Below are 20,085 nucleotides of genomic sequence, written 5' to 3'. Positions count from 1 at the left end.
ATTTCATTTATTGTGTTGTTCGTCACTGTTTCTTTGCTCCTTAGTTCTTCTAGATCCTTGTTAAACGTTTCTCATATTTTCTCCATTCTATTTACAAGATTTTGGATCATCTTTACTATCATTACTCTGAATTCTTTTTCAGGTAGAATGCCTATTTCCTCTTCAGTTTTTTGGTCTGGTGGGTTTTTACCTTGCTCCTTCATCTGCTGCGTATTATTCTTTCTTCTCATTTTGCTTAACTTACTGTGTTTGAGGTCTCCTTTTTGCAGGCTGCAGGTTTATAGTTCCCATTGTTTTTGGTGTCTGCCCCCAGTGGGTAAGGTTGATTCCGTGTGTTGTGTAGGCTTCTTGGTGGAGGGGACTGGTGCCTGCTTGTGTCCTGTGGATGAGGCTGGATCTTGTCTTTCTGGTGGGCAGGACCGTGACTGGTGTTGTGTTTTGGGGTGTCTGTGAACTCCTTATGATTTTAGGCTGCCTCTCTGCTAATGGGTGGGGTTGTGTTCCTGTCTTGCTAGTTGTTTGGCATGGGGTGTCCAGCACTGGAGCTTGCTGGTCGTCAAGTGGATCTGGGTCTTAGAGTTGAGATGGAGATCTCTGGGAGAGCTCTCACTGATTGATATTATGTGGGGCCGGGAGGTCTGTGGTTGTCCAGTGTCCTGAACTTGGCTCTCCCACCTCAGCGGTTCAGGCCTGACACCCAGCCAGAGCACCAACACCCTTTTGGGAAGTCTGAGGTCTTCTGCCAGTACTCAGTAGGGTCCTGTAGGAGTTGTTCCGCATCTAGATGTATTTTTGATGTGTTTGTGGGGAGCAAGGTGATGTCCACATCTTATTCCTCCACCATCTTGAAGGTCCTCCTTGGCTCTTTTTTTTTTTTTTTTAATAAGAAAACCTTTTTAAAAATTGGCGGGGCTTCCCTGGTGGCGCAGTTGTTGAGAGTCTGCCTGCTGATGTGGGGGACACGGGTTCGTGCCCCGGTCTGGGAGGATCACACATGCCGCGGAGCGGCTGGGCCCGTGAGCCATGGCTGCTGAGCCTGTGTGTCTGGAGCCTGTGATCCGCAACGAGAGATTCCACAGCAGTGAGAGGCCCGCGTACTGCAAAAAAGAAAAAAAAAAAAAAAAGAACTGATGTTGTGAATTTCTTTTCTTTTTTATTTTATTGAGGTATATTGATGTGTAATACTGTATTAGTTTCTGGTACACAACATAATGATTTGATATTTGTATACATTGTGAAATGATCACAACAGTAAGTCTAATTAACATCTGTCACCATACATAGTTAGAAAATGTGTTTTTTTTTCTTGTGATGAGTACTTTGTTTTTTAAATTAAAAAAAAATTTTTCTTTGGCCACACCACCTGGCATGTGGGATCTTAGTTCCCCAACCAGGGATTAAATCCATGCCCCCTGCATTGGAAACATGGAGTCTTAACCACTGAATAGCCTGGGATGTCCTGTGATGAGTGCTTTTAAGATCTACTCTCTTTGTAATTTTCAGATGTGCAATACAGTATTATTAATTATAGTCATTGTGCTGTACATTAAATCCCTATGACTGTTTTATTTTGTTGCTGGAAGTTTGTATGTTTTGACCTCTTCACCTTTTTCATCTATCCACCACCCCTACCTCTGGCAATCACCAGTCTTTTCTCTGTATCTGTGAGCTTGTTTTTTTTTTTATATTGATTTGATTTTAGATTCCATATATAGGTGAGATCATACAGTATTTGTCTTTTTTCTGACTTAATTTCACTTAGCATAACGCCCTTAAGTTCCATCCACGTTGTTACAAAAGGCAGGATGTCATTCTTTTTTATGGCTGAGTAATACTCCACTGTATATATTTACTGCATCTTCTTTGTGGATCTCCACTTAACTCAGTTTAAATGCTCAACCCACATTATTCTCCCCTACTGCATTATGTGACACTGGCTATACTAATTTTTTCTGTTACAAGTCATAGATTGTATAGCATAAATTTGTTTTTTAATATAGAGAGTTGGATTTGCTGTTTGCTTTCTCCAGAGTGTGAAGAACTTTTTCATTTTCCAGTTTCTGTTGTTAAAATGATACAGGTGAATGTTTCACTAAAGTTAAAAAATCACTGCTATGAAAACTGGCAGTGTAAGAAGTAATTTGGAGGTATTACATAGATGGTACTTTCAAATTTTAGTGTGAGAAATGTATGTTGTGATCTCCTAATTATGTTCACATATACCATTTAAACTTTTATTAATCATTGTAACCATGGTTATTTTGTTCCAACAACTCTTGGGGGAGATTTTAGTTTGTGCTGAGGCACATAATATAATAATTGATTTCAAAATTTGATTATAAGAGAATGGAAATTCTTAGTTTAACAAAAATTTTTTCCTTTTACAGTAAAGTTAAATATTTTTAGGTGAATATTTTTCCTTATTCTTAACAATTAAAAGTCAAGTAAGTTATAATTTTAAGAAGAGATTATTAAATCTGTATGTATTTCTTTTGGTGTGTAGTCAGCAGAACCATTGAAATGAGCTATAGTCTGCTTTTTTAAAAGTATTCATAATAAAGGGATAGTCATAAATCTTTTGTCTTTATTTTTTTAAGGCAAGAGGAGCAGACATTCCAGAGATTCCTGGAGACCTTAGTCTTAAGACATGTGGCAGTACAACCAGTATGAAAGTTAAACATGTGAAAAAGTAAGTATAATTTTACAGCGGGTTTTAAGTGAATTTCTATAAACGGAAATCAGTTCTTTAGTTCTGTTAAAACTTTTATCCAGATTTCTTACTAAATGAGCTCTTACTGTCCATACATTAAATTATGCTGTTAAGCCTTTAATTATCACTCATCTGTTAGCAGAATAGGTCTGAGGATTGTCTACTTATCTAAAAATACACTTTAATTTTGTTCTTGTAACAACTTTTATGTTATGGTGTATTAGGTTGCATTTGTTCAATGGGAACAATCCAAGTATGTCTTTTTTGGTACCTTTAATACATGCTCTCAGTCATTTGGAAAAATCACTTTTGGTATTTGAGTTATGAAATTGCTGTTTCTCAGCTATGCTTTTGAGAAAGCCTGAGATGGATGCCAGTATTTGACTATTAAGTGAAATATCTGAAGGTATCCGTTTCAGTTTTAGGCAGAAAAACCGTCTTTTCACCTGGTGAAGGGTTAGATAGCTATGTTTTTATTCTAAGTAGAGGAAAGACAAGGATAAAAATGTTCATTCTGCATCCAGACCCACCAATCCAGGACTGATGGGCTGTGACAACATTCACAGGTAAAATCTGGTTTTGTATATTGTGGTGGGAATGCTGCTTCTGCTTAGAGCAGGCTGTTGACAGTTTCCATAACATTCACTGAAAGCCTAGTTTTTCTAGGGCCATTGATGTGGGTCAGGATTAGAAGAGTACTATAGTGATGCTTTTTATTTCACTTTTTTCTTTCGGTTTTGACTTGTGCACTGAATGTAATTTCCATTTGATTCTGTGTATTTCTGAAAAGGTATGTGTGGATATATGTGCTCATGTGCATGTGCTTATTAAATAGTTTTGCTTGTTGCATGAGCTCTTCAACCTGTTTTATTTCCTCCTTAAGTTTAGTAATTTTGACTGTTCCAGTATCTTGTATCTCATTTATTTCATGTACTTCAGGTTACCCTTCACTAAAGGTCACTTTCCGAAGATGGCTGAATGTGCACATTTCCATTATGAGAACGTTGAGTTTGGCAGCATACAGGTATATTTGAGATATTTCCTGCATACTGAATCAAGACATATTTATATCTTTAACTGTGTATCTGATAGGTGACACTTAGAAGTCGTTTTTTCTATTGATGTCTTATTGGTTGATGTGAAGACTTTTTTCTCTTCTATTGACTAATATTTGACACCTGATGACTCCTGTTTCAAGTGGAAACAGTATAAAAGAATCTGTATAAATTTCAGAATTTCTATCAGATTCCTAGACAGAGTTTGCCACTGTTTGATAGCATGAACTATTTTAGTCATTACCTGACTGTTGTGTTGGGTCATAGTGGTGATGGATAAATCAGAGTTGGGGTGAAGGTGGAGTAGGGGTTAGGGAGAGAAGTGCTAATGGAGTTTTTTTTCAATATTTTTCTTATTGTAAAGTATATTATGTATATACATGTATATAAAACACATTGATAATATATTTTATATACATATTTATGTACATTTTAAAGCCTAGGTTAAGAGATAGATATTTCCTGTGTCCCTCTTGTGTTTCATTTACCTTCCCTACCCGAGAGGTCACTTATACCATGACTTTTGTAATATTTGTTACCTTACATTTTTAAAATAGTTTTACTCTCTATATGCATTCCTAATCAATATGGCATTCAGGTTTACCTTTTTGAACTTAACATAATTGGAATTATTCTAATTTGTTCAGCAGATACTTACTGAGCAAGTACTATGTACGAGGCACTGTTTTAGGTGCTTTGGCTATATTAATGAACAACAACAACCAAAATCAAAGACCCATTCTTAAAGAGCATAGAAGAAGGCCAAGAAGATAAGAGTTATGGTAAAAAAGTAGAGCAGGGTTAGAAGGATCAGGGGTTCTTGGGGGTAAGTTGAAATATCAAACCAGTTTGGGCTTCATTATTGAATGTATTCCTTCTTGCTTCTTTCATTTAACATTGTGAAATTTATCCTTGCAGATGTATGTACTCATAGTTTGTTCAGTTTGTTCACAGCTGTGTATTAATCCATATTCTGCATATGTCACAAGTAATTTATTGATTCTTTTATTTTTTTGAAATTTGGGTTATTGTCAGTTTTTGGCTGTTTTAAACAACATCTCAGTGAACATTGTTCTATGTGAATCCTGATGTACAAATGCCAACTATTTTTAAAGTGGTTTACAAATTTATACTCCCATAAGCAGTAAACGAGAGTAGTTGTTCCACATCCTTGCCAACTCTTGGTTGTTTGATACTTACTTGTTAATTTTTACCAATCTGTTGGGGATGTAATTCTCACTGCATTTTTCTTTTTTTTTTGCGGTAAGTGGGCCTCTCACTGTTGTGGCCTCTTGCGTTGCGGAGCACAGGCTCCGGATGTGTAGGCTTAGTGGCCATGGCTCACAGGCACAGCCGCTCCGCGGCATGTGGGATCTTCCTGGACCGGGGCACGAACCCGTGTCCCCTGCATCGGCAGGTGGACTCTCAACCACTGCGCCACCAGGGAAGCCCTCTCACTGCATTTTGATTTGCAGTCTCCTGATTTCTGATATGGTTGCTCAGCTCTTCAAATGTTTATTGGGCATCTGAGATTCCTATTTTTTTAAACTCTAGATCAAGCCTTTTGCTCATTTTGTTTTATAGATTTGCTTGTATTTTTCTTAGTCATTCATGGGAATGCTTTACATATTTTGGATCTTAGTCCTTTCATGTTGCATCTAGTCCTTTATTGTTTTTGTATGTGAACTAAAAACACTTTCTCTCACCCTGTGGTATGTTTCTTTCACTCTCTTTTTTCTGCTTTTAGTGTTCAGGCATTGACTATTTTATTCTTTATTTTATGTAGTTGTATGTTTGTACAGATCTTCTGACTTGTAGTTTTTCTGTCATATTTAAGATGCCCTTCCCAGCTCTGAAGTTACAAAGATATTGTCCTACTTTTTTTCCTAAAAGTTTCATAGTTTTGACTTTAACATTCAAGTTACTTGTATTTGATATTTATGTATAGTGTGAAAAGAAGTGATGTTAAAAATTTTGAACCCCTAGTGTGACAACCAGTCAGAGTGGATATAAACCATAGTACTGGAGGTGAGTCCTGATGGCCTTCTCCTGTGCAAAGCATTACCCCTATAGTTGCATGGATCATTGGTGGTACAACATCTCAGTATTTTAACACTGTGATACCCACCAGTCCTTTTTAAAAGGAGTCCAATTTTATTATTATTTTAAAGTGTGATTAGCTATGTTAGAGTTCTGTAGTGAAACAGAACGAATTTGTGTGTGTGTGTGTGTGTGTGTGTGTGTGTAGAGAGAGAGAGAGAGAGGGAGAGATAAATAGATATTTAGATTTTAAGGAATTGGCTCATGTGGTTGTGGAGCTTTAGTAAGTCCTAAATCTCCAGAGTAGGCTGAAGACCAAGGGAAGAGTTGCTGTTGCAGTTTGAGTCCAAGGGCACTCTGCTCTAGAGTTCCCTCTTCAACAGGGGAGGTCAGTCTTTTTTTCTATTAAGACCTGCAAGTGATTGGAGGGTAATCTTCTTTTCTCCCTCTCCATCTCCCTCTCCATTATGGAGGGTCATCTGCTTTACTCAGGGTCTACTGAATTAATTGTTAATCTCATCTAAAAAATAAGAGTACCATTTGGAATAATGTTTGCCCAAAAGCTGACACATAAGATTAACCATCACAGTCTGCCCCTTCTCAACTTGGCACCCCTTAAACCATACTTATTGCCAAATAAAGACAATAACAAAGTCATACTTCTGCCTAGCACCATTAACTATTTTTCATACAACCAAAAACATTAACCCTTTTCCTAGAGTAGGATGCAAAGTCCTTGGGTAATGTTTACTCTTCTTGATAACCCATAACTACTATACTGTGATGTAAAGTTAAAAATACTTAAATACCATGATATAAATCTTACATTATATAAGGTGATAAGAGAGGGAAGAAAACAAAGATATTTGTTACACGTGCATGCGTGTGGACACACACAGGAACATATTCATAACAAAATAAGGAGGAAATGCTCATGGCAAGTATAGTTCTTGATTCTGTAAACAGTCATATAGTTGTAGGTGGTGTTACAGTTGCCTTCATCCACTACTCATTCTGTATTTCCCTCTGCCCTCAGCAAGAACCTCGGCTGGTTGTGGTTCTTTACCTGGTGAGGCAACCCAAACCTTCATTCTGGGTCTGGCCATTAACAGTCCTGCCTGAACTGGGTTCTTGTTATTTTCCATTGAGTTTAATGATGGGGCATGGTGATACTAAGGACACCCGAAGGGATCCCATCTATTCCAGACATACTCTGCATTACCTCCATTGTGAAGTAGCTGTCCAGTTTCCCCCTGGTAGTCAGGATCAGGATCAGTCATACCGGCCAGTACCATAATGCCCTTCTTTGTCTGTTGATCTAGAGGCATAAGGAGCTCAAAGTGGCCGAACAGCATTCTTAACTTCTAGTTCATTGGAATCATTGGTGTGTTTTCTGGTGGAAACATTCCTCCCCTTGGAACTAAGACTACTAGGCCAGTAGAGCATATAGTCATGGAGACAGGAAACACTAATATTGCTAGTGAGTCACCATGAGTAACACTGAGTGGTACCACTCCCATTTCCACCCCCTTGATTCCTGGTTCTCCAGTCTGATTAAAGACACTAATGACTCTATGTCCAATAGTAAAGAGAGCATGGATAGTCCATGGCATGATGAGGCAATAGAGATATGCGTAATGTGCCATTGGATGCTTGGAATCGAACACTTGTAGGAGACAAGGTTCTGGATGAACATATATATGATATAACATTTGAACATTTTTGTCAAACTAATGGGTATAATAAGGTTTTCATTTCCCTAATGATTAGTGATGTTCAGCATCTTTTCTTGTACTTATTGTCCATTTGTATTTCTTCTTTGGAGAAATGTCTATTGAAAGTCCTTTCCCCATTTTTGAATTTTGTTGTTTAGTTTTTGTTGTTGTTGAGTTTTAGGAATTCTTTTTATATAACCTGTTTGTGTCTTTTAATCTAAAGTGAGTCTTCTTTTAGACAGCATATAGTTGGATCACTTTTTTTTTAATCCATTGGGTCCATCTTTGTCTTTTGATTGGAGAGTTTAATCCATTTCATCTAGGGTAATTGCTGATTAGGAAGAATTACTTCTGTCATTTTGCTATTTGTTTTCTCTGTGTATTATAGATTTCTTGTCCCTCATTTTTTGCATTAGTCCTCTTTTGCTTTTAGTTAATTTTTTGGTAGTGAAATGTTTCAATTCCTTTCTCATTTCCTTTTGTGTCTATCTATGTATATTCCTTTGTGGTTACCATGGGGATTACATTTAACATCCTAAGTTATAACACTCTAATTATACCAGCTTAACTTCAATGACATACCAAAACTCTGCTCCATTACAGCTTGGTCCCTATACCTTTCAGTTGTTGATGTCATATAATTATATTTTTTACTTTGTGTATCCCTAAAACATAAACTAGTAATTCTTTTAAATACATTAGTCTCTTAAATTATGTCGAAAACAAAATGTGGGGTTACAAACTAAATTTCCAATACTCGCTTTTAGACTTATAATTTTAAAAAAGTATTAGTTTCTTAAGTCATGTAGAAAACAAAAACTGGTTACAAAGCATTGTTATACAATCCCAGGTTTTATGGTTGCCCATGTATTTACCTTTACTGAGGTCTTTATTTGTTCGTATGTTTTCTAGTTATTATCAAGCATCATTTTATTTCAACTTGGAGGACTCGCTTGAGCATCTCATGCAAAAGAAACCTAATGTTAATGAACTTCCTCAGCTTTTGTTTATTTGGGAATGTCTTATTTTATCTCTCACTTTTGAAGGGTGGTTTGCTGGATATGTATTCTTGGTTGACAATTTTATTCTTTTAGCAGTTTGAATTTGTTGCCCCACTGCCTTCTGGCCTCCAAAGTTTCTGATAAGAAATCTGATAATCTCATTGAAGATCCCTTGTATGTGACTAGTTGCTTCTCCCTTGCTACTTTTAAGATTCTTTCATTGTATTTGGATTTTGAAAGTTTGATTATAATGTGTCTTGTGTGGGTTTCTTGAAGTTCATCTTACTTGGAGTTTGTTGAGCTTCTTGGCTATTTATATTCATATCTTCAATCAAATTTTGGAAGTTTTCAGGAAGTATTTCTTCAAATATTCTCTCTGTCCTTTGTCTCTCTGTTTCATTCTGAGATTCCTACAGTGTGTATGGGATGGTGCCCCAGAGGTTCTGTAGGCTCTGTTCACTTTTCTTCATTCTTTTTTTTTTTTCCTGTTCCTCAGACTCAGTAATTTCCATTGTCATATCTTCACGTTCACTGATTCTTTCTTCTGATTACACATATTTGCCCTTAAGTCCCTCTTGTGAAATATTCATTGTTGTTATTGTACTTTCAGGTGCAGAATTTCTGTTTAGAAACTTGTCTTTTTGTTGATATTTCCATTTTGTTCGTATGTCATTTTCTTTACTTTTTCTACATTGTTCTTTAGTTTTAGAGAGCATCTTAAAAAAGTTAAAGTCTTTTCCTAGTAGATCTACTATCACTTTTTTTTATGGTGGTTTCTGTTGATTTATTTTTTTCCTTTGGATGGGCTATAGTTTTCTATTTCTTTGTGTACCTTATGGCTTTTTGTTGATTCAGACATTTGAATGTGGTAGTAGTTACTAACTTCAGAAATCTGATTTTTGCCCCTTACCTGAGGTTTGCTGTTTTATGTTTTTGTTTATTTTATTTTATTTTTAATTGTTGTAGCCTCACTCTGTGCCAAGGACTAGCCTGAGGTGTAAACTTAAGGTCTCCTCAGGTATTTCCTGAGCCTGCATGTGTCCCTGGGCATCTTCCCCATGTATGCAGTTGGTTTGGATTGTCCTAGTCTATAATCTCTGGCTCCCCAAAGGGGAAGAAGAAAAATTAAGGAGGGGAGAGGGCACTGGGCCTTTAAATTCTTTGGAAGTTGCTTCAGCTAATGGGGGAGGGGCTTGCAACCATATTGGGGGGGTGTAACAACATGACTGTCTGCCTGTTTGCACCTCTGCTATCATGAGCAGCCATCAGAGCCCAGGTCCTTCTTATTTATGGGGCAGGCTCCTTTTTGCCCATCCTGGCTCTCACAAGCTGCATGCAGGCTGCTCCTTGAGTGTATGAGGCATGTGCCGAGGTGCTGGGGATGGGGAGCTGCTACTGTGCTAAGAGCTGAGATGGACCAAAATTCTCTGCAGTGTATCGTCCAAGCCTTCACCTGGAAGTCCCAAGCCTTCAGTAGACTCCAGAGTTACAGAATAATTGCATCAGCTTCTGCCAGTGCAATTACTGTCTAGGTGGGAGATTCCTGATGCTTCCTACTCCACCATCTTCCCAGAATCCTCCTTCTCAGAATCCTTACTTATTTTTAATATAGGATTGACAGTATGTGCTGTGGAGAAAATAAGTAGGAAAACTTAGTAAAATGTGTTTGGAAGACGTCATCAGCCTTAAGCTCGGTAGCTCTGTTATATCTTCATAGGTATTCATACTGTCAGTTGACTGACTCAGTTTTGCCTATTAATATGTCCCAGTTGTGGGACATTCTGCAGTTACATACCTTCTCTTTTTTTTTTCACTCTGATCTGAGGAATTTCTCTTAGACTTACGGATTTCTTGTGCTCATATTTATAGCTCTTTCTCTTCCTCAGATACTGAGAATTTATAGTTTCAATAGGCCATTGTATCCTAGAAAATGTCACTGTCCACTAAATTTTTAAAATCTGACAGTATTATATTTAACTTTAAGGCTTTCAGTTATAAAATGAAAATAATTATTCTTAATCCTACGTTATAAATTCTGATTCTCAATTTTATTTAGACTGAGAGGCACAATTGCTTATAAAATAATTTATATGTAAGGGTTAATTTGGGCTAGTAGTATCATTACCATATAACATACAAAGGAAATTTTAATGGTTTCTTCTTTGAATTGTGGCGTTGTGTCTCTAGCGGACTTCTGTGCATCTTCACTTGGATGACTAATAGCCTCTTAACTTTAGCATACTTAGAACAGTCCCCTCTCAAACCTGCTCCTCCTGCTGTGTTCCCCAACGTGATGAATAGCAACTCTTATCTTTCCAGTTCCTGACCAGCCAAACCTTGGAGTCATCTTGGATTTCTTTCCTTTTGTTACTCCTCACATCCAGTCCATCAGCAAAACTCTTGGCTCTGTCTTTAAAATATATCCAGGATCTGGCCACCCCAGCCTGTCTCAGCTGTCACCTTAAGTTAGCTGTTGTTCTTTCAGGGGGATTATTTCATTAGTCTTATATAGTTGGCATAACAGCAAGAATGATTCTTTTCAAATGTTAAGTCAGATCATGTCACTTTTTTGGAACCCTCCAATTATTTCTCCTGTTTTTCAGAGTAAAAGTCAAATTCTTTGAAATTCCCTGCATGGATTACAAGCTCTACCTCTGACCTCTTTGACCTCATCTCTTCTCCTCCCCTAAGTCTTAGAGTTCTGGCCACAGTTGCCTCTGCTCTCCCTCCGGTGTACAGGCTCCCTCCTCAGGACCACTGGACTCTCTGTTTCCTCTACTTGGAAAGTTCTTCTCCCTGGATATTCACATAAATTGCTACCTTCCCTTTTTTAAATAGTTGATCAAATGTTGTCTTCTCAAAGCAGGTGTACTTTCTGTACATAAGATGGCAATTCCTGGTCACCAGCAGTTTTCATCTCTCTTCTGTAATTAATTTTTCTCCATAACATTTACCACCATTTGGCATGCTAAATATTTTATTATTATTTATTCTTTTCTTTTCCACATCAGCATCTATCTAGAACAGTGCCTGACATAAAAAATCACTCAATGAATATTTGTTGCATGAATGGATGAATGAATTTGAAGAAGAGATAAAATCTGCTTTAAAAATGCTTTTTTAATATTTTGAGTTTTTTCACCATTTAAATTTGCTCTAATAAGATAAGAATATATTTTCCTTATGAGTGTGCATTTATTTATTTACAGTAAAGCATCAAATAGAATGGATGATGAAAACTACAAATGCAAGTTAAAATTCCCTTTATGCCCTATTTCTTTTTTTAACTATTTATTATGTGTTGTCTAGAATTTTTCTATATATTTATAAAATAAATAGCAGTATCTCTAGATAGAGCTATAGCTATAACTATCTACCTAGCTATCTATAACCTTTAAAAAATATAGCTAGATGGAATTCTATACATACTATCTTGAAAATTCCTTTTCCACTTGATAGTATATTTTGTATTTTTTTTAATTTCAGTAATTTGGATTCACCTCATTCTTTTTCACAGCTACATAATATTTCATTTTATTATTATATCATAGTTTATTTAATCAGTTCCCTATTGATGGATATTCTCGGTTTTATTGATATGAAATAATCCATTAAATAAAATCCTGTAAGAGGATTTGCTGGGTCAAAGGGTATGTACATTTAAAATGTTGACAGTTGTTTCTAAGTTTATTTGCTTTCTGTCTCTGTAGATTTGCCTGTTCTTGACATTTCATATAAATATAATCACACACCATGTTGTCTTTTGTGCTGGCTTCTTTTACTTGGCCTAGTATTTTCAAGGTTCATCCATGTTGTGGCATTTATCAGTACTTCATTCCTTTTTATGGCTTAATGTTATTCTGTTGTGTGGACCTACCACATATTGTTAACCATTCTTTAGTTTGTGGTCATTTGAGTTGTTTCCGCTTTTTGGCCACTATAAACAATCATGTTATGATTTTTTGTGTGAACATATGTTTTTGATTCTCTTGGTTTTATATGTCTTGTTGAATATAGCACCCTAGTGGGTGTGACTAGACAGATGTGCTGTTGGCCATTTACATACTTTTTTGAAGAAATGTCTATCAAGTCCATATTTTAATTGGGTTATTTGTTTTTTGTTGTTGAGTTGTAAGAATTCTTTATATTATTTGGAATACTAGACCCTTATCAGATACATAATTTGCAAATATTTTCTCACATCCTGTGGGTTGTCTTTTAACTTTCTTTATAGTGTCCTTTGAAGCATAGAAATTTGTAATTTTGGTAAAATCTGATTTATCTGTTTTTTTCTTTGGTTGCGTATGCTTTTGTTGTTATATCTGAGAAATCATTGCCTAACCCAATACGAAGATTGATATGAAGATTTATTCCTGTGGTTCCTTTTAAGAGTTTTACGGTTTTATCACTTACATTTATGTCTTTGATCCATTTTGAGTTAATTTTTGTATATAGTGTGATGTAGGGGGTCCAGATTCATTCTTTTGGATGCGAATATCCAGTTTTTTGAGCACCACTGTTGGAAAGACTGTTTTTCTCCCTTGATCTTGGCACTCCTGTTGAAAATCTATTGATGATAGATGTATGAGTTTATTGATGTACTCTCACCTCTATTCCTTTCGACTATATATATTCTATGCCAGTACCACACTGTTATTATCACTGTAACTTTGTAATGTGTTTTGAAATTGAGAAGTGTATGTCTGCCAACTTTGTTCTTCTTTTTCAAGATTGTTTTGTCTATTCTGAAGTCCCCTGGATTTCCATGTGAATTTTAGGATCAGCTTGTCCATTTTTTTTAAAAAGGGGCAGTTGAAATTTTTATAGGAATTATGTTGATTCTTTAGTTCAATTTGCAGAATATAGCCATCCAGTCCTTGAACATGGGGTGTCTGCCCATATTCTTTAATTTTTTTCAATAATATTTTGTAGTTTTCTGCATACAAGTGTTTCAGTTTTATGGTTAAATTTATTCCTAAGTATTTTATTCCTTTTGATGCTGTTGTAAACACTGAGCATCCTCCAACATTCCAGTTTGTAATTTAATTTGTGCCTGATAAAATAATTACCAAGCCTGTGTATACTTTTCCCAGTGAATTGGCCACACATATGCTTTTGATTGCACAACTGTGTTCAAATCCTACTTCAGCTCAGTTCTAGCAGACCTTAGCCTATCTTTGATTTTCCTGTTCAAGTATCAGTTCACTATTTTCAGTTGTAACATGTGACAAAAAATGGCATTGTCCTGTTGAGGAGAAAGGATACTGGTGTGGGGTGGAATGGGTGTGGCCAGCTGGCAGGATGCTCTCACTGTGCCAGGTCAAAGTCTTGACCTTGAGGGAGGTTGTCAGTTAATCTTGGTCTTGTTTTCCTTATCTTCATACTGGATACACTAGAATAACCAGATGACAGCTAATGATCCTTCTAGCTAAGATGAACTGTGAGCTCTGACTTAAATGAACTGGGGATGTGACAAGGTGAAGAGGTAAAAGGATATAATGACACAGCAGGAGAGGCTGTACCATGTCATGTTCTTAGTTCTTAGTTCTTAGTCCACTTTTATGTAGAGCATGAATAAGCTGTCTTTAAAAATTAGTACAGATCATTACTCTGGTCACAGAAATAGATTGTTGAAACATCTTTGTACTCCTAGGACACACTCTACTTCTGGGCTAAATATTTAAAAAATAAATTCCCTTTTTCACTCTTATCAGGATTTTATGATTCTTGTGTCTATGTTCATTAGTGCTGTTGGTCTGTGTATTGTACTTGTCCACTAGCCTGAGTTAGGGAACTTCACTGCCCCATACCCTTTAAAAAGTAAATGTCTTGGAATAGTTTATGGAAATGGGAATTACCTGTTCTTTGAAAGTTTAGTACAGTTTTCCTGTTTGGTTCCCATTTGAGGGCTTAATCTTTAATTACCATTTCAACTTATGATTATTGGTCTAGTCAGGTTCTTTTTAGGTCTAGTCAATGTCTCCTTAGGTCAGTTTTTATCTTTTCTGAGAAAATTGTCTGTTTAGTGTAGGCTTTCAAATTTGTGGGTATAAATTGTTGTGTACAAGATATTCTTAACACTTGGTCTTATCAAGAAACCAGCTTCGGATTTTATTCATCAACGTGAGACTCTTTGTCTTCTCCCTCCCTCCTTTCATTTCTCCTTCCCTATTATTAATTAACTATTAATTCCTAAGCATACTTTTTTCCTTAGATAAATAAAATTGTATAGGCACTATTGATATTTTATTTGTTTTTGGTCATTGTTTTTTAATAAGTGCATTTGAGTTTGGACATTTTCTCCCTGAATAGTACTTTGAACAGACTCTACAGGATTTGATGTATAAGTGTTATATTTTATTTACAGAAATTGAAACCTGAAGAAAAATATAAAGATAAGCAATTGCTAGAAAGGGCTTCTTACTATTTATTAAGTAAAACCACATGTAGTTTCAAATTATGTATATTTATTATCTTTATTGCACTTCTCCTTGTATCATCTCCATTGTCCAAAAACAAACATTTATTCACATTCATGAACTATTTTTCAGTAAGAAGGAAAAAAATCTTTTGCCCCTTGTAAAGATATATACTCAGTTTATTCAGCTTGATGCTATTGGGGCGTGAGTCTCTTTCTGCTGTGCTTTATGTGATACCGCCATCTAGTGTGTAGAACACTAAGTGACTATGTGGGTTTACATTTTCTTTTATCATTCCGTTATCTGAAGCTGTGAGTTAATGTTTCTTTTTATCCAATTTCATATAAAGCATTAAGTTAAATTAGCCTGAATGCAAGAGTTCAGGTTTTGACCGAAGTACAGCACAGAAAAAGTATGAATGTAATACCTGTTTCCTGAGCGTTCTCTACTGAAGCTGCTGTGCAAGGGGCTTGGAAATGCTCCTGTGGCATAATGCTCAACTTTCAGGTTGTGCTTTTTCTTCAGTCGACACTTTCTATCAGCAGACACAGTCTTGCCTTGATACTGGGAAATGTGGAAAAAGTAAAGTTTGATCTGAAATGTCGAAATGTTGAGGAGTAAAAGTATAAAATAAACCCCCCCTCAATTTTCATTTCAAATGAAGTAATTGGAACTATAAGCCGGTGTTTATTGAATGCCTTCTGTGAGCCAAACATTATACTAAGTACTGTTTGTATGTTGTCTCATTGACCCTTCATAACAGTTTCAGTTGAGGAATTTGAGGCAAAAAGAGCTTGAGAACTTACCTAGGATGACAGCTACTAAGTGGTGGGGGTCTATGTTTGAATCAAGGCTTAGAGCTGTTCTGCACATTCTTTTGTAAAAGTACTAGAAAAGGATACACTGACAAAACTACTGTTTTAAGCAGGCAGATACCACGGTTTTGAAAGGCCTACATCTTTCATGTGTTTGAAGGTAAAAAGGTATGATGATTCATAGTGCAATGTAACCTGTGTGCTCTTAAGTAAATTTTCTAACTTTTCTGGGCCTGTTTCCTTGTTTGTAAAATAGGGATAAATATATCAATTCCAAATATATATATATATACTTTCCTGATGACCTGAGGGTAGTGGTGTCAGGACTGAGGCAGTGGATAAAGAAAAGCTTTCCAAATAGGAGGGTTTATAACTGTAAGGAATTTTGTGACACACTACCCCTCACAAGAGAGACTCTATTGATAATATTCTTGTTGATCTAGTAATCAGTTTATTTAGATGTAATATTTCTTTTAATATAAAAACTGGCCTTATATAAAATTGTGAAGTGGAGAATGTTAAAATAACAGGTGCATTTTCTGTAATTATAATTAATTTTAAAATTTAGCTCCAGTTTCAGATAGAATTAAACCTATAGCTTAGAATACTCAAATTGTAATGTATTTAGAAGGTTTCAGTTTTAAAAATAAAGATAAAGGAAACCGAAGAAAACACATCATTGCATTTTAACCTATTGAATAGTAACATTGAAAATCTTTGGTTAACAAATCGTTAACTGATAAGATCATATATATGGATTCCACATTCACAGTTTCAGTATTTCAGTGTACTGGTTAATAGTTAACAAGTTCAATGGACGGTTGACTAAGTGTGGTTTCCTTTGGAAACAGCCTGAGTTTTCTTCCTGGTTAAGAATTCGTATAAATATAGGCATTAAAGTTTATAGAAATAAATATCAGCAACAAGTTTTGGTACCTATCTGTGAGACTTTAAGACATTAATAAAAATGAAGTAAATCAATGAAATGGTATTTCCCCCATCTTCTTAATACTACTTGCAGTTTCAATATTAGCTTGTAGATGTTTCCAGTTAAAAATATCTTATTTAGGGCCTCCCTGGTGGCGCAGTGGTTAAGAGTCCGCCTGCCGATGCAGGGGATACGGGTTCGTGCCCCGGTCTGGGAGGATCCCATATGCCACGGAGCGGCTGGGCCCGTGAGCCATGGCCGCTGGGCCTGCGCGTCCGGAGCCTGTGCTCCGCAACGGGAGAGGCCACAACAGTGAGAGGCCCGCATACCGCAAAAAGAAAAAAAAAAAAAAATCTTATTTAGAAATATATATTATTACGTGTGTAACCATTTGAAACAAAAGCTGTGATAATTTTACTATTCCTAACCCTACCAGAAAGTTACGTTTTCCTCAAACCCAAACAAATGTATTTTAGCCCTACTTTTCTGCGTATTCTGTGGTAACACCTCCTCTTATTCCTGGAAATCTTTGTCCTTTGAGGGGAGGGTTTACAATGAAGAGTTCCGTAGTGAGTTATCAGTGCTGCTGTCATCCAGGTACTAGATTTTAACTGTATCTCATAGGAGATTATCCAGTCCAGGAGTTAGGTGTACAGAATGGGTTGAATGATGAGAAAATATATCCTATGTTGGAGTCACATTACACATGCAGTTGACTTCCAGGAATTGGACTGAATATGCTTATAAAAATAGTATTGTTGAGTCTGAAACTGAGAAGGGTCTGAGAGGCTAACAAGTCAGCTCGCCACAGTTTCTCTCTCTCTCTCTCTCTCTCTCTCTCTCTCTCTCTCTCTCTGTCTCTCTAACAGAAATGTGAGGTCTCTGCATCAGAAATCAGACCTTTTATAAACTCATAGTGTAAATCGTGTTGGTTCCTTATGCCTCAGTTCTTCATGAGGTGATATGAGAACGAGGTACACCCTGTGTGTACGCTGGGATTTTGTGCTACGAGAGACAAACTCTGAAATTATGAAACTTGGAGTTTATCTAGGAGAGCTGGTACTTCTGTCCATTTGCCTTTCTGGAGATGGAGGGAGGGAACCCTGCTCTGGAATGTAAACACATCCTCTCTGGGGAAAAGAAGGAAAGGTGTCTTTTTCCACAAACAGATGGCTCTGGGGAGAGAGAAGACTTTCTGTCTCTCTGGAGGGCTCTATTATTTGGGTTCCCATTCAGTCTTCCTTTAACCCTGCTGCTAAAGCTGTTTGTTCAAAAAGTTCTGACCATATAGAAATGTGAAAATATTCTTGAAGTATTGTTTCCTGACAAGTGTATATTCTGGAGTGAGCATCTGTAAGATGGGAGATGTGATTCTGCTGTTCTGTCATTTAATCTCATTTCCCATGTATTCTTCATGCTGTGGACCTCTCGTTGAGCTGAGGGTGGTTCTGGTGTTTAAGGATGAGCAAACCAGTTCCTTCACCTGGTACTCACCTGAGGAAACAGTGCTCTATTCCGGTTCTGGAAGGAAAAACTGGCTGTTACGTTTATTAAGATGCATGTAGGTCTCTAGCTTTTTCCTAAGAAATTTGAATTGCAGTTTTGACTCATTGATTTTTACCCTGTGTTCTGAAATCAGAACTTATTTCACTTATTACCCACCTAAGATGTAACTCAAATATAGAGTTGTTCTTCCAGTTGGCATCCTCAGCTCAGGTGTTTTGAAGTGGTATTTTCAGTGTTGAATCTTAGGATGTTGATGGTTGGGATGAGCAGACCACATAATATTGTGCAACAAATTATTTTTCATGTTTACATATTCTACTACAAGCTATGGTGGGTGAAGAAAACTGTTTACAAACTCCATAGGTATGTCATAGTGAAACCATAATAACTGAAACCATAATAGCATTATAAAAGGTGAATAAAAAGAAGAGAACTCTTTCTTTGCCCCATTTGCAATCTGTTGATTAAGCTTTGATGAATGTTTTTTATGTGGGTGGGGTGATATATTTTTACCCAGCTTTACGCTGATTTCCATTCTCCATGCAGAGAAAGGACTTTTTTGAACATTTGAAGGCTTGCTGAATAGAGTTGTATTTTTAAAGATCCTAACAACACTAATTTCAGATTGGTTTCCATGGTGATAGAAAGTGAATTCAGTATAGGGAAAAAAAACCTCCAAAAATAGATTTGTAAGGAATCCAGAGGTATGGGACTTGGAAATTCTGTTTTCCATTTCTTATAGGCAAAGGATGGAGATGTCATTAAGTTGAAGGAAGTAAAAATAAATCATTATGTTCATGTCATAAGTTTCTATAGGCAAATGTAGCCTAATCTTTCATAGTGGTTTAGAAGATAATTTGGAGAAATGACATCCTTCAAGGCTCATCTAAGGTATTTGGACTTTGCCTTTAAATTAATTTCTTAGTAGGAACTGACAAAGTATTGAGGGATTTTGAGAAGAAAGTACCATGATCAGTGTATAGTAGGAAGTGGAAAGAGACCAGTTAGAAGACCACTGTAATCATCTAGTCTTTAGTTGTCTAGACCAGGGGTCCCCAACCTTTTTGGCACCAGGGACGGGTTTCGTGGAAGACAGTTTTTCCACGGACCGGGGCGGGGTGGGGGGTGCTTTTGGGATGATTCAAGCGCATTACATTTATTGTGCACCTTATTTCTGTTATTATTACATTGTAATATATAATGAAATAATTATGCAGCTCACCATTATGCAGAATCTGTGGGAGCCCTGAGCTTGTTTTCCTGCAACTAGATGGTCCATCTAGGGGTGATGGGAGACAGTGACACCCGACATGTGTTGCTTATGTCCAGTCTACTCCGTAATCTCGCTTTGGTTGCCATCCCTGCAGAAAACCCTGCTTCACAAAGATAGGATGTTGGAAATGGAAGCAGGCTTTTCAGTGCTTTTGTGGCAATCTCAGGATATTCCGCCTTGACTTTAATCCAGAATGTATGGAGATTTGAAGTTGTCTCAAACATACATTTAAGGCCACCGTCATTTGCGATCTCAAGCGGTTGATCATCTTCTAGCATGGATGAAGTCGATTCACCTGGCTTATTCACAAATGGGTCACGGATCCGTTCCTTCCAGTTCCGGGGTCTTTTGCGGTTGGGAAGTAATGCTCAAACTCTTTTGAAAGCTGAGATAGGTGATCATGCACCAGCTGGGAGAAAGAAGGCCCTGGCTCAGTCTCTTTCAAAATCTCTTCTAATATTTGAAAGATGTCAGAAATCCCAATGTTCACTTGTCACCCCCATAATTCCAGTTTGGCTTTGAATGCAGCCACGTTATCTGCCAACTTGAACACAGTTGTCATTCTCCCCTGAAGTGACAGATTGAGTTTGTTGAGCAGATTGAATATGTCACACAAGTAAGCA

General features: G+C 36.8%; 1 protein-coding gene across 4 annotated transcripts in view; it reads left to right on the top strand.

Moving 5' to 3' along the window:
• The window catches only part of ARHGAP32 (Rho GTPase activating protein 32), a 267,544-nt gene that overhangs the window by 126,521 nt on the left and 120,938 nt on the right, over positions 1-20,085 (top strand). For 2 of the 4 annotated variants that reach the window (XM_060103220.1, XM_060103221.1), the window contains exons 3-5: positions 2,598-2,689; positions 3,235-3,276; positions 3,650-3,734. In XM_060103220.1, coding sequence (XP_059959203.1) covers positions 2,598-2,689; positions 3,235-3,276; positions 3,650-3,734 — 219 coding nt within the window. Of the gene's footprint in view, positions 1-2,597; positions 2,690-3,196; positions 3,277-3,649; positions 3,735-20,085 lie in introns of those variants that run through there. The other 2 variants (XM_060103223.1, XM_060103222.1) reach the window with 2 other exon arrangements.

Source organism: Mesoplodon densirostris, chromosome 7 (assembly GCF_025265405.1).
Source record: "Mesoplodon densirostris isolate mMesDen1 chromosome 7, mMesDen1 primary haplotype, whole genome shotgun sequence".
NCBI classification, from domain to species: Eukaryota; Metazoa; Chordata; class Mammalia; order Artiodactyla; family Ziphiidae; genus Mesoplodon; species Mesoplodon densirostris.
The sequence above is the reverse complement of the archived record's forward strand: the minus strand, read 5'-3'. Positions and strand labels throughout refer to the sequence as shown.